Source organism: Triticum urartu, chromosome 3A, assembly GCF_056163025.1.
Source record: "Triticum urartu cultivar PI428250 chromosome 3A, HENAU_Tu73, whole genome shotgun sequence".
Classification (NCBI taxonomy): Eukaryota; Viridiplantae; Streptophyta; class Magnoliopsida; order Poales; family Poaceae; genus Triticum; species Triticum urartu.
The window spans coordinates 699,998,424-700,014,079 of NC_141875.1; the positions used below are offsets into that span (position 1 = coordinate 699,998,424).

General features: G+C 46.6%; 2 protein-coding genes across 2 annotated transcripts; both read left to right on the forward strand.

Annotated features, from left to right (window-relative positions):
- Positions 1–859: 859 nt before the first annotated feature.
- Positions 860–1,993, forward strand: LOC147981825 (uncharacterized). Its single transcript, XM_087517218.1, has one exon. It carries the CDS (start codon positions 863–865, stop codon positions 1,991–1,993), a length of 1,131 nt encoding a protein of 376 aa, XP_087373344.1. The 5' UTR covers positions 860–862.
- A 10,741-nt stretch (positions 1,994–12,734) lies between these two features.
- Positions 12,735–13,868, forward strand: LOC125547253 (uncharacterized). The gene has a single exon (XM_048711204.2). It carries the CDS (start codon positions 12,738–12,740, stop codon positions 13,866–13,868), a length of 1,131 nt encoding a protein of 376 aa, XP_048567161.1. The 5' UTR covers positions 12,735–12,737.
- The last annotated feature ends 1,788 nt before the right edge of the window (positions 13,869–15,656 follow it).

Here is a 15,656-nt window from a genome sequence, read left to right on the forward strand (position 1 = left end):
TCCTGATGATCCCAAATCTGATTTTTCCTGACTCCCTGCTGCTTAATATGCCTATTATGTAATAACATTGCATAGTATAGAAAATAAAGTGGAAGGGGCGCCTTCCACCTGGCACCGCCTAGCTTCCTCTGAGGCGGCGCCACCAGGTGGCGCCCCAACCACTAGTAGAGTATCATTGGTGCACTCAGCTGACAGCACCCTTCATAATCATGAGAACTACTATAGTTACCTCTTCTCCGCAAACTTTATGAAAGAAAGTGCGCTGAAAATCCATCTAGACAAGGTGCCTTGATGGGGAACACTTGAAACATGGCCTGGTTGACCTCATCTTGACTATATGGTGCATTAAGACTACTATTCAATGCCGAAGAAACTTTACATGGGACAATGTTTAATACCTGCTCCATATTTTGAACACCGTCATACATATATAAATTGGAATATAAGGATGTGCTCATCTCTTCCAGTTCAGCAGTATCCTCCATCACTCTTCCATCAGGGAGTTGCAGCATCTTGATTTGGTTCTTCCGACGACGACGACTCGCCCTGAGGTGAAAAAAATATGTATTTTTTGTCGCCGTGTGGAAGCCATTCCAGTCTAGCCCGCTGCCTCCATAGTATTACATCGCAGTGAAACTTGTGGGAAAGCTAGTGGAATGAATATTCACGATCTTTTTTTTGTTTTGTTTTGAGAGAAAGCCCTTTGTGAAATTCAACGAACCAAGCCCAATACACAATAGGTCCAGCCCGGCCTGGACCATTAACGGCCTTCCTAATATAAGAATCTAAACCTAACAGCATTCGCACACACCACGTCGCCAACCCAGCGCCGCACCCGATCGGAGCAGAAGCGCGGCGAGGAATGGGAAAGTGGGGGAAGCGCCGGACGAGGACCTCGCCGCCGGCCGCCGCCCTCCCCTCCACCACCACCATCTCCGCAAACCCCGCCTCGTCCTCGCCGTACTTCCTACCGGACCTGATCCCGCTGGTCGCGAGCCGGCTGACGACCCTCGAGGACTTCTTCGCCCTCCGCGCCGCCTGCCGCGCCTACCGGGCTCGCCTCCCGCTGTCGTCGTCCAACCTCGCCTCCCAGGGCCCGCTCCTCCTCGTCCGCCACAAGGCCTCTGACTCGGAGGCTCTCTTCCACGTCCCCCTCCGCCGCATCCTCCGCTTCCGCCTCCCTTGCGCCCGCCGGAGCCCCATCCTCGCCTGTCTCCGCTGGCTCTTCCCTGCCCGCGTCGCCCCTGGGGACCCTGGCCCCACCTCCTTCCACTCCTTCGGCTGCCGCGTCGCCATCCAAGACGCCAGCCGCCTCGACCTCCGCATCCGCCACCTACTCACAGGCAAGCGAGCCGGAGCCCGCCACCCTGGCCCGCCAGAAGAGTGTGACGCAGTTATCTTTTCCGGCGACCTCATCATTGCATTCACGCCATGGCGGCCTGAGATCTACTACTGCCGCACCGGGGATGCTCACTGGCGAGCGGCTTGGTGCGATGTAGGCTACCAGCTTTACAGTCTGATCTCCGTGAAAGGCAAGCTCTATGCGCTGACTTACCCGAATTACGGCCTTGCTACCGTCGAGCTTGACAACAATTCGGTGGTGTTATCGTTTCTTGAGGATAAACTGAGTGCGGAGACAGTTCTGAATTGTTCGACTTTATGGCTCGCAGAGTGCCATGGTGAGCTATTGCTCATTGTCAGAACCTCGACGTACCATGTTTTCCGGTGGAAGTCCGGGGAGAGAAAGTGGGCGAGGACCGAAAGCCTTGGTGGTTGTAGCTTGTTCTTCAATATTCATGAGTTTGCAGGTTCCCTTGGTCCAGATCATCCGGGAGTTCGAAGGGACTGCTTATACTTTACTGGGTGGTCTGGGAACTGGAGCGAGTATTCTTTGGTTGATGGATCTTTGCATGAGAATGTTGTCGACTACCCTGGGCAAGCAGCAAGGAAGAATTATGTACCACTGGCATGGGTCCTTCCAAGCATTTGCTGATGTAGTAAAACGCATACTAGAACTGTCGAAGTTTTCAAGGTACATTTGCTCCCTAGCTAGTGACTAATTAATGGCTTAGTTTTGTGTATTCATTTTGTTAACCATAATATTCAAGTAACTCTTTAGCACTAAGTGTATATGAACTTGTATATGAATGGATATCCTGCTCAATGCCTTCTTAAAATTCTTCACTGTAATTTTGACAAGTCCTAGAAATTAGTCTTAGGGTAGGGTTTGCTTATTTCTCTATGACAATGCTTGATGACAACAGCAAATAGTGGAATGGATATTTAGTGAATTAACCATCATCACTTGGCAACAGAACCCCATACATATTGCAGACTGACATTGCAATCTAATTAATGCCCTTATTGGGCTTGCCTAGAAGGGTTTGGGTGGTGTGTGGCACTTCCTTCGCTCCTGCAATGCGCGGGGGCTAGGATTTTCCTCCTACAACCTATTCGCGCGGATGGTAGACGAGGTCGGTATGTACTAAATAATCAATAGGCCCAGCCCAGTAGGCCAAATATACCTACTCCCCTTATAATGCTCAAGTCTATATCTAGCTTGAAAAAGTCGATTGTCGTCGTGATGAGTAGTAATTTCCAGTGTGCTTCCACGCAAATGACTGCTGGGATCTGGATCTGACAGCCTTAGAGCAATGACATTTGGAGAGGTGGTCGGACATGGATGTTTGGGCAAAAAGTTACGTAACAGTGGCCTCACATCGTGTTGAGGTTGTCCACTCTGTTCAGGGTCAAAGACATGAAGTTTAGATGAAGATAATAGCAAAGTGTGATGCCTCGTAGGATTTCTTAGAGATTTCTTTTATTTATGAAGTTCACGAGTCCAATGCTGATTCCCATTGTTTAGCTACGTCGTAGCTGCTGCAAAGAATCAATTCGTTGCATTTTTTCAGTGTGTTGTGCCTAGGTGTGTTTCGACTTCGGAGTATTATTGCTGTTGCTCTGGACATAGACGAAACACCCTTGACCTGTTAAGATATGATTTATGTGCCTGGGTGTTAAATTTCATGGGCGGCAGGGGAGAAGAATAGTTTCTGCTGGAGTTGCATTGCAGCGTTGCTTTGGGGTCTATAATGCTTTGAATTTTATGGCGGGCAGGGGAGAAGAATAGTAATATTTACCCTACTAAACGTAATGCTGTTATTTCCATGATGTTCACATGTGTTGTCTTCTTGGTCTGCCTTGCAGAAGAGAAATTTACCTGCTCTTGGCGGTGGTGTGCAACTGAGAATGGGGGGAGGCCGTTACAGTGTGCTCTGTGGTCTGTAGCATGATGATGAAGAGAACCGTGGCATTTCTGGTTTGCTGGTAGTTCTAGTGCTTTGTTCAGCTGGTAGTACTCCCTCCAATCCACTTTACTTGTCGCTGACTTTGGTACAAAGTTGTACCAAGTCAACGACATGTAATATGGATCGGAGGGAATAGTAGTTTCTCTCGTTTGCCTTCGGTTTGCTGCACACACACGTTTTGTGTGTAAATGAACAATTCTTTTGTGTTGATCAGCTTCTATGAAATGAAATGATGTTGGGACCGGCGGGCTCCTTTATATATCCCGAAGATAATATGTTTGGTTGATTGTGCCGACCTGAATTGTACATTATATTAGTCTATTAAATGATATAATGAATAAAGCCCATTGATGATTCCACTAAGAAAATGAAAATAGAGAAGGTATAAAATACTTCTGAATTTTATTTCTTCTTCTCCACACAAGAGTGATAGAGTACGTGCCATTGGTCCCCTAAAAAGAAATTTAACATAGTTGCTCTTAAGATTGTAGCATTGTCAACACGCATAATTAGTGCTTTCATTGGCAGCAATCTCATTCACGTGGAACTTCTCTCCCATGATTAGAAGTACTCCCTCCGGTCCTTTTTACTTTGCATATTAGATTTGTGTGAAGTCAAACTATGCATATTAGATTTGCATATTAGATACTTTGACTTCGGATAAAACTAGTATGCAGACTAAAAATAATCGAAGGGAGTATGTACTAGTGTGTATTTAATGCTGAACGTGGTGTAAACATTTTCCATAGCCTCAAAATTTGTCTTCTTTGCTGAGAGTCACTCAAATGTCCAAACTCTGAAATTTTGCACGAACATCATGCACTCAATCATCTTTCGTCACAATATCTTTTTGAAATTTTTTAGTGTTTGTCGTCATTTTACTGTTCACTCCCGAGCTCATCTGAGCCCGGGAGCCAAAACGATGTGTCCATACTTTTTCTTACTCTGGACTGCAGAGGGATGCCGAACTGCATTAGATGTAGCGCAACCAGCGTTCGATGCATCTGCTCGCGTCGGTAACTCGTGCATATAACATCAAACCATAAAACCTAGGCTCGGATGCCACGGGAACGCAGTAATTTCAAAATTTTCCTACGCACACGCAAGATCATGGTGATGCATAGCAACGAGAGGGGAGAGTGTTGTCTACGTACCCACGCAGACCGACTGCGGAAGCGTTGACGCAACGTAGAGGAAGTAGTCGTACGTCTTCCCGATCCGACCGATCCAAGCACCGTTACTCCGGCACCTCCGAGTTCTTAGCACACGTACAGCTCGATGACGATCCCCGGGCTCCGATCCAGCAAAGCGTCGGGGAGGAGTTCCGTCAGCACGACGGCGTGGTGACGATCTTGATGTTCTACCGTCGCAGGGCTTCGCCTAAGCACCGCTACAGTATGATCGAGGTGGAATATGGTGGCAGGGGGCACCGCACACGGCTAAGGAACGATCTCAAGGATCAACTTGTGTGTCTAGAGGTGCCCCCATGCCCCCGTATATAAAGGATCGAAGGGGGATGGGGCGGCCGGCCAGGAGGAGGGCGCAGAAGGAGTCCTACTCCTACCGGGAGTAGGACTCCCCCCCCCCCCAATCCTAGTTGGAATAGGATTCCCCGAGGGGGATAGAGAGAGAGGGGGGCCGGCCACCTCTCCTTGTCCTAATAGGACTAGGGGAGGGGGGAGGCGCGCGGCCCACCTTGGGCTGCCCCTTTCTCCTTTCCACTAAAGCCCACTAAGGCCCATATAGCTCCCGGGGGGTTCCGGTAACCTCCCGGTACTCCGGTAAAATCCCGATTTCACCCGGAACACTTCCGATATCCAAACATAGGCTTCCAATATATCAATCTTTATGTCTCGACCATTTCGAGACTCCTCGTCATGTCCGTGATCACATCCGGGACTCTGAACTAACTTCGGTACATCAAAATGCATAAACTCATAATAACTTTCATCGTAACGTTAAGCGTGCGGACCCTACGGTTCGAGAACAATGCAGACATGACTGAGACACATCTCCGGTCAATAACCAATAGCGGGACCTGGATGCCCATATTGGCTCCTACATATTCTACGAAGATCTTTATCGATCAGACCGCATAACAACATACGTTGTTCCCTTCGTCATCGGTATGTTACTTGCCCGAGATTCGATCGTCCGTATCCAATACCAAGTTCAATCTCGTTATCGGCAAGTCTCTTTACTCGTTCTGTAATACATCATCCCGCAACTAAATCATTAGTTGCAATGCTTGCAAGGCTTATGTGATGTGCATTACCGAGAGGGCCCAGAGATACCTCTCCGACAATCGGAGTGACAAATCCTAATCTCGAAATACGCCAACCCAACATCTACCTTTGGAGACACCTGTAGAGCTCCTTTATAATCACCCAGTTACGTTGTGACGTTTGGTAGCACACAAAGTGTTCCTCCGGTAAACGGGAGTTGCATAATCTCATAGTCATAGGAACATGTATAAGTCATGAAGAAAGCAATAGCAACATACTAAACGATCGGGTGCTAAGCTAATGGAATGGGTCATGTCAATCAGATCATTCAACTAATGATGTGACCTAGTTAATCAAATAACAACACTTTGTTCATGGTTAGGAAACATAACCATTTTGATTAACGAGCTAGTCAAGTAGAGGCATACTAGTGACACTCTGTTTGTCTATGTATTCACACATGTATTATGTTTCCGGTTAGTACAATTCTAGCATGAATAATAAACATTTATCATGATATAAGGAAATAAATAATAACTTTATTATTGCCTCTAGGGCATATTTCCTTCAGTCTGGGCACGACGAACTTTGGCAACGGTGGATACTCAGCGAGAACACTTTTATCTTCATAATTTAGTGAGAGATCATCTTATAATGCTACCGTCAATCAAAGCAAGATAAGATGCATAAAAGATAAACATCACATGCAATCAATATAAGTGATATGATATGGCCATCATCATCTTGTGCTTGTGATCTCCATCTCCGAAGCACCGTCATGATCACCATCGTCACCGGCGCGACACCTTGATCTCCATCGTAGCATCGTTGTCGTCTCGCCAATCTTATGCTTCCACGACTATCGCTACCGCTTAGTGATAAAGTAAAGCATTACAGCGCGATTGCATTGCATACAATAAAACGACAACCATATGGCTCCTGCCAGTTGCCGATAACTCGGTTACAAAACATGATCATCTCATACAATAAAATTTAGCATCATGTCTTGACCATATCACATCACAACATGCCCTGCAAAAACAAGTTAGACGTCCTCTACTTTGTTGTTGTAAGTTTTACGTGGCTGCTACGGGCTTAAGCAAGAACCAATCTTACCTACGCATCAAAACCACAACGATAGTTTGTCAAGTTGGTGCTGTTTTAACCTTCGCAAGGACCGGGCGTAGCCACACTCGATTCAACTAAAGTTGGAGAAACTGTCACCCGCAAGCCACCTATGTGCAAAGCTTGTCGGGAGAACCGGTCTCGCGTAAGCGTACGCGTAATGTCGGTCCGGGCTGCTTCATCCAACAATACCGCCAAACCAAAGTATGACATCCAGGTAAGCAGTATGACTTATATCGCCCACAACTCACTTGTGTTCTACTCGTGCATATAACATCAACACATAAAACCTAGGCTCGGATGCCACTGTTGAGGAACGTAGTAATTTAAAAAATTTCCTACGCACACGCAAGATCATGGTGATGCATAGCAACGAGAGGGGAGAGTGTGATCTACGTACCCTTGTAGATCGACAACGGAAGCGTTTGGTTGATGTAGTCGTACGTCTCCACGGCCCGACTGATCAAGCACCGAAACTACAGCACCTCCGAGTTCTAGCACACGTTCAGCTCGATGACGATCCCCGGACTCCGATCCAGCAAAGTGTCGGGGAAGAGTTCCGTCAGCATGACGGCGTGGTGACGATCTTGATGTACTACTGTCGCAGGGCTTCGCCTAAGCACCGCTACAATATTATCGAGGACTATGGTGGCAGGGGGCGCCGCACACGGCTAAGAATATGATCACGTGGATCAACTTGTGTTCCTCAGGGGTGCCCCTGCCTCCGTATATAAAGGCTCAAGGGGGGGTGTGGCCGGCCTAGGAGAGGCGCGCCAGGAGGAGTCCTACTCCCTTCGGGAATAGGATCCCCCCCCCCAATCCTAGTTGGAATAGGATTCGCGGAGGGGGCAAAAGAGAAAGGGGGGCCGGCCCCTCTCCTTGTCCTATTCGGACCAAGGGAGGGGAGGGGCGCGCGGCCCATCTTAGGCTGCCTCTTCTCTTTTCTACTAGGGCCCACTAAGGCCCATATAGCTCCCGGGGGGGTTCCGGTAACCTCCCTGTACTCCGGTAAAATCCCGATTTCACCCGGAACACTTTCGATATCCAAACATAGGCTTCCAATATATCAATCTTTATGTCTCGACCATTTCGAGACTCCTCGTCATGTCCGTGATCACATCCGGGACTCCGAACAACCTTCGGTACATCAAAACGTATAAACTCATAATATAACTATCATCGAAACCTTAAGCGTGCGGACCCTACGGGTTCGAGAACAATGTAGACATGACCGAGACACGTCTCCGGTCAATAACCAATAGCGGGACCTGGATGCCCATATTGGCTCCTACATATTCTACGAAGATCTTTATCGGTCAGACCGCATAACAACATACGTTGTTCCCTTTGTCATCGGTATGTTACTTTCCCGAGATTCGATCGTCGGTATCCAATACCTAGTTCAATCTCATTACCGGCAAGTCTCTTTACTCGTTCCGTAATACATCATCTCGCAACTAACTCATTAGCTGCAATGCTTGCAAGGCTTAAGTGATGTGCATTACCGAGAGGGCCCAGAGATACCTCTCCGACGATCGGAGTGACAAATCCTAATCTCGAAATACGTCAACCCAACATGTACCTTTGGAGACACCTGTAGAGCACCTTTATAATCACCCAGTTACGTTGTGACGTTTGGTAGCACACAAAGTGTTCCTCCGGCACACGGGAGTTACATAATCTCATAGTCATAGGAACATGTATAAGTCATGAAGAAAGCAATAGCAACATACTAAACGATCGGGTGCTAAGCTAATGGAATGGGTCATGTCAATCAGATCATTCAACTAATGATGTGATCCCGTTAATCAAATGACAACTCTTTGTCCATGGTTAGGAAACATAACCATCTTTGATTAACGAGCTAGTCTAGTAGAGGCATACTAGTGAAACTCTGTTTGTCTATGTATTCACACATGTATTATGTTTCCGGTTAATACAACTCTAGCATGAATAGTAAACCTTTATCATGATATAAGGAAATAAATAATAACTTTATTATTGCCTCTAGGGCATATTTCCTTCACTTCCGGTAGTAAAGAAGTCTAGGAAGAGAGCGAGGAAAGGCAAAAAAGCTGATTCTATGATCCAGCCGCCTCAGCAGCCTCGGCTTCAGGACCGTATAGATATCCCCGATGTGGTTAAATGGCATATCCCCAGTCAACCAATCCTACCTGCAACAGCGCTACGGGTCAGATTCGGCGATCTAAGGAGACTTCATGACGATGTGCTGCGGGTAGAGAAAGGCCTCTTCGCCTCGAAAGATCCAGGATACCCACTCTACGTGGTTAACGTTCCGCGGCAAATGTCGTATGTCGACAGCTTCCCCGCGGATAAGTTCTTCCTCCGATTTGATTACATATTCAACATGTTTCACGTGAAGAAGCTGGATTTTACGTTTGTCCGCCTTTATGCTTTGCACATGAACTACATCATCGGGGTTGAGCAGATATCTAATATCTGTGTCGCTGACCCGTACTACACGCACGAGGGCTTCCTGGGAGTCTGCGCAAAGCACCGTGAATACGCGAGGGATTACATCGTCAATTTCATGCTCGCTAATAAGGACGAGGCGATTCTCGTGCCTTATCATCCCGTGTAAGTCATCCGCGCTGCTATCGTTCCTTTGATTTCAATCATTCATTTTCACGGTGGAGGCTAATCAATTTGAGGTGTACTTATTTTGCGTAGCGGCAGGCGTGCCGTCCTCATCATCCTCTACCCCCGATTCTCCCACGCTCTTTACTTGGACTCGTCGAAGAACATTCACAAAAAGGATTACACCGACATCAAGGATGTTCTCTACAGTGCTATGTTTTACTACCAAGCAAGGGGTGGAGAGGTCAGGGACAAGAAGACAAGGGGCGGTAGGGCCGCCTTCGGCCATAAGACTGACTTCTGCAGCATCCAGCAACCGAACGATTCTCTTAATGATGGATTCTATGTCCTACAACACATGCTGGAGTACAGACGGGATCACCAGAACCTTCGCATGTCACCTAGATCCAGCGATGCCCATATTCTGCAATGGCCAAAGGACATAGGAGATATCGAGGATCATCGACTTCGAGCTGAGTTCTATAACATCCAGCGCGAACTTGCCCAAATCATCATGAAGGAGGTCGTCGGAAAAACAGGGATGTTCTACGGAGAAGGACAAATGTCGCGGGAAGACATCCGAACATGGATAGCCTCTCAGCGTCTCGACATGAAGCCTTTCACTAAGCTCAAGGACTATCTCCCTGACTTGGATGGATGGAACGACATGTTGGAGTGATTGTCGATATAGGACAATGTGTCCGTTTAGTCCATACTTTCTGTATGAAAAAACTTTGAGTTATGCATGGTGAAACTTTATTTGTTATGTAATTAAACCGTCCTCCTCCTCGACTAGCGCAAATCACTCTAGTTAGGGCATTTTGGGGTACGATGAACTTTGTTATTTATGCTTATGATATGTTGTTTCTATTTTTTGCCAACTCTGTCTCTTTCTGTTGCTCAACTATATATGTTGCATATCATCGACTCATGTGACGATGCAGGTGCATAGATCATAGATGGCGAAGAAGTGCTACGCCAGGAGTATATATAAGACAAGTGGCCAGAGTGTCAGGCCCAGGTGTACCGGTTTCCGGTTTCCGAGCGACAGGCAGTAGTTAGTTTAGGTTCACGCTAACGCGAGAGAGGGATACGAACTCATGTACTCAAAGTGATAGCTCTTCTCACGTATATCATTGTTTAGATGGATGACGATGCATGTATTTGCAAGTAATCGAGACTTTTATTGCTATTTTCGAGATGATGACGAGAGACCACTTTGTGTTGGATGATGATTATGATGATGACATGATTTGATGAGACTAATTGTATGTATATGCTATGATACATTTGTATGTGTATGATATGCTAAAGATTATTGTATAAAGCCTATTCAAATACAAAACAAATACAAAACAAATATGCAGGGAAAAAACTAATAAAACTAGTAGTAGCGAGGAGGGAAAATATAGCAGTAGCGCCGCCTTACCAGCAGCGCTTCCCAGTAAACAGCGCTGCAGATAATATCAGCAGCGCCCTTTTCTAAAGAGCGCTACAGCTATTCATGTATAGCAGTAGCGTGGGACAACAGGCGCTACTGCTATACGTTAGCTGTAGCGCCTTATTAGTAGCGTCGGTCCCTGCGCTACTAATAGGCCCAAAACCCGTGCTGCTGCTAGGCTTTTTCCTAGTAGTGATTGTTATTGTGTTTATTCCTATCAGTTAAGATAAATATATAACTCTCAAAGTTTTAACTATGGGTGTTGGAGGAGATAGATCAGGCAGAACTACAACCTGAGGTTGTGCAGGTTTACGGATACCTCTTGCCAAGGTTATATTATTTTAGGTTTTGGCGAAAAAAAATATAATAGGTAAATAAAGATCAGTTCATCACTCAAATAATTATGAATACCAATGTAGTAAAGGTATGATGTACACTTTCAAATAACATTTTATAATTCTTTGGTAACATCACTGAAAACTATTGAATTGTGTTCTCTAATTTATTATAGTTAGCTTTGTTTCGGATTGGGTGTTAATAGAAAACATATCTGTGTATTGATGCATTCACATTTGAAGGGAAACGGCTGAAAATGAAAGGAGACATATTCGATAGTTTTTTCTCTCATTATTCACAATCTCAACTTAGGGAGTGTCTAAAAGAAATTATGGCATGATTTGTTTCCTTCATTCTTGATTTGTTCAATCTCATACCATATGCTCTGCCCTAGGTTCAAAATACAAAATCTGGAGCCTTGCTCTGAAGGTTCAAGGAGGTGGAAGCACCAACAATGCCCTCAACAGAGCTGCTCAATTGGATTTGAATCCAAGGATGACATCCAAGAAAAAGTACCCAACTTCCTTTATTGCATTAACCATACTAGAGTGGATGTATATGGTGTACTTGGGCAGGGATTCTCAAGGAATTCCAAGATGGTGGCTGCATTTTGCACTGAAATTATGAGGTGGGGCTCAAAAAAATACAGTGGTTACCTGCGGGCTGCGGCGGCGACGACGACGGAGACTAGCCCGGGATCTGGGATAGTGGATGCATTGAGCTCGAGGTGAAGATCAGTCACTCCATCCACGGTCACTATTTTGTTCCTTCTTTTTTTGGAGATGAGCCAAGATGCACGCGTCACTTGTTTCATCAATTGTGTAATGAACTTTAAATTTTGTTCCTGATGATCCCAAATCTGATTTTTCCTGACTCCCTGCTGCTTAATATGCCTATTATGTAATAACATTGCATAGTATAGAAAATAAAGTGGAAGGGGCGCCTTCCACCTGGCACCGCCTAGCTTCCTCTGAGGCGGCGCCACCAGGTGGCGCCCCAACCACTAGTAGAGTATCATTGGTGCACTCAGCTGACAGCACCCTTCATAATCATGAGAACTACTATAGTTACCTCTTCTCCGCAAACTTTATGAAAGAAAGTGCGCTGAAAATCCATCTAGACAAGGTGCCTTGATGGGGAACACTTGAAACATGGCCTGGTTGACCTCATCTTGACTATATGGTGCATTAAGACTACCATTCAATGCCGAAGAAACTTTACATGGGACAATGTTTAATACCTGCTCCATATTTTGAACACCGTCATACATATATAAATTGGAATATAAGGATGTGCTCATCTCTTCCAGTTCAGCAGTATCCTCCATCACTCTTCCATCAGGGAGTTGCAGCATCTTGATTTGGTTCTTCCGACGACGACGACTCGCCCTGAGGTGAAAAAAATATGTATTTTTTGTCGCCGTGTGGAAGCCATTCCAGTCTAGCCCGCTGCCTCCATAGTATTACATCGCAGTGAAACTTGTGGGAAAGCTAGTGGAATGAATATTCACGATCTTTTTTTTGTTTTGTTTTGAGAGAAAGCCCTTTGTGAAATTCAACGAACCAAGCCCAATACACAATAGGTCCAGCCCGGCCTGGACCATTAACGGCCTTCCTAATATAAGAATCTAAACCTAACAGCATTCGCACACACCACGTCGCCAACCCAGCGCCGCACCCGATCGGAGCAGAAGCGCGGCGAGGAATGGGAAAGTGGGGGAAGCGCCGGACGAGGACCTCGCCGCCGGCCGCCGCCCTCCCCTCCACCACCACCATCTCCGCAAACCCCGCCTCGTCCTCGCCGTACTTCCTACCGGACCTGATCCCGCTGGTCGCGAGCCGGCTGACGACCCTCGAGGACTTCTTCGCCCTCCGCGCCGCCTGCCGCGCCTACCGGGCTCGCCTCCCGCTGTCGTCGTCCAACCTCGCCTCCCAGGGCCCGCTCCTCCTCGTCCGCCACAAGGCCTCTGACTCGGAGGCTCTCTTCCACGTCCCCCTCCGCCGCATCCTCCGCTTCCGCCTCCCTTGCGCCCGCCGGAGCCCCATCCTCGCCTGTCTCCGCTGGCTCTTCCCTGCCCGCGTCGCCCCTGGGGACCCTGGCCCCACCTCCTTCCACTCCTTCGGCTGCCGCGTCGCCATCCAAGACGCCAGCCGCCTCGACCTCCGCATCCGCCACCTACTCACAGGCAAGCGAGCCGGAGCCCGCCACCCTGGCCCGCCAGAAGAGTGTGACGCAGTTATCTTTTCCGGCGACCTCATCATTGCATTCACGCCATGGCGGCCTGAGATCTACTACTGCCGCACCGGGGATGCTCACTGGCGAGCGGCTTGGTGCGATGTAGGCTACCAGCTTTACAGTCTGATCTCCGTGAAAGGCAAGCTCTATGCGCTGACTTACCCGAATTACGGCCTTGCTACCGTCGAGCTTGACAACAATTCGGTGGTGTTATCGTTTCTTGAGGATAAACTGAGTGCGGAGACAGTTCTGAATTGTTCGACTTTATGGCTCGCAGAGTGCCATGGTGAGCTATTGCTCATTGTCAGAACCTCGACGTACCATGTTTTCCGGTGGAAGTCCGGGGAGAGAAAGTGGGCGAGGACCGAAAGCCTTGGTGGTTGTAGCTTGTTCTTCAATATTCATGAGTTTGCAGGTTCCCTTGGTCCAGATCATCCGGGAGTTCGAAGGGACTGCTTATACTTTACTGGGTGGTCTGGGAACTGGAGCGAGTATTCTTTGGTTGATGGATCTTTGCATGAGAATGTTGTCGACTACCCTGGGCAAGCAGCAAGGAAGAATTATGTACCACTGGCATGGGTCCTTCCAAGCATTTGCTGATGTAGTAAAACGCATACTAGAACTGTCGAAGTTTTCAAGGTACATTTGCTCCCTAGCTAGTGACTAATTAATGGCTTAGTTTTGTGTATTCATTTTGTTAACCATAATATTCAAGTAACTCTTTAGCACTAAGTGTATATGAACTTGTATATGAATGGATATCCTGCTCAATGCCTTCTTAAAATTCTTCACTGTAATTTTGACAAGTCCTAGAAATTAGTCTTAGGGTAGGGTTTGCTTATTTCTCTATGACAATGCTTGATGACAACAGCAAATAGTGGAATGGATATTTAGTGAATTAACCATCATCACTTGGCAACAGAACCCCATACATATTGCAGACTGACATTGCAATCTAATTAATGCCCTTATTGGGCTTGCCTAGAAGGGTTTGGGTGGTGTGTGGCACTTCCTTCGCTCCTGCAATGCGCGGGGGCTAGGATTTTCCTCCTACAACCTATTCGCGCGGATGGTAGACGAGGTCGGTATGTACTAAATAATCAATAGGCCCAGCCCAGTAGGCCAAATATACCTACTCCCCTTATAATGCTCAAGTCTATATCTAGCTTGAAAAAGTCGATTGTCGTCGTGATGAGTAGTAATTTCCAGTGTGCTTCCACGCAAATGACTGCTGGGATCTGGATCTGACAGCCTTAGAGCAATGACATTTGGAGAGGTGGTCGGACATGGATGTTTGGGCAAAAAGTTACGTAACAGTGGCCTCACATCGTGTTGAGGTTGTCCACTCTGTTCAGGGTCAAAGACATGAAGTTTAGATGAAGATAATAGCAAAGTGTGATGCCTCGTAGGATTTCTTAGAGATTTCTTTTATTTATGAAGTTCACGAGTCCAATGCTGATTCCCATTGTTTAGCTACGTCGTAGCTGCTGCAAAGAATCAATTCGTTGCATTTTTTCAGTGTGTTGTGCCTAGGTGTGTTTCGACTTCGGAGTATTATTGCTGTTGCTCTGGACATAGACGAAACACCCTTGACCTGTTAAGATATGATTTATGTGCCTGGGTGTTAAATTTCATGGGCGGCAGGGGAGAAGAATAGTTTCTGCTGGAGTTGCATTGCAGCGTTGCTTTGGGGTCTATAATGCTTTGAATTTTATGGCGGGCAGGGGAGAAGAATAGTAATATTTACCCTACTAAACGTAATGCTGTTATTTCCATGATGTTCACATGTGTTGTCTTCTTGGTCTGCCTTGCAGAAGAGAAATTTACCTGCTCTTGGCGGTGGTGTGCAACTGAGAATGGGGGGAGGCCGTTACAGTGTGCTCTGTGGTCTGTAGCATGATGATGAAGAGAACCGTGGCATTTCTGGTTTGCTGGTAGTTCTAGTGCTTTGTTCAGCTGGTAGTACTCCCTCCAATCCACTTTACTTGTCGCTGACTTTGGTACAAAGTTGTACCAAGTCAACGACATGTAATATGGATCGGAGGGAATAGTAGTTTCTCTCGTTTGCCTTCGGTTTGCTGCACACACACGTTTTGTGTGTAAATGAACAATTCTTTTGTGTTGATCAGCTTCTATGAAATGAAATGATGTTGGGACCGGCGGGCTCCTTTATATATCCCGAAGATAATATGTTTGGTTGATTGTGCCGACCTGAATTGTACATTATATTAGTCTATTAAATGATATAATGAATAAAGCCCATTGATGATTCCACTAAGAAAATGAAAATAGAGAAGGTATAAAATACTTCTGAATTTTATTTCTTCTTCTCCACACAAGAGTGATAGAGTACGTGCCATTGGTCCCCTAAAAAGAAATTTAACATAG

Bases quoted from the DNA above. Each gene is read 5' to 3' on its own strand.
- LOC147981825 (XM_087517218.1), top strand. From the start codon at position 863: ATGGGAAAGTGGGGGAAGCGCCGGACGAGGACCTCGCCGCCGGCCGCC.
- LOC125547253 (XM_048711204.2), top strand. From the start codon at position 12,738: ATGGGAAAGTGGGGGAAGCGCCGGACGAGGACCTCGCCGCCGGCCGCC.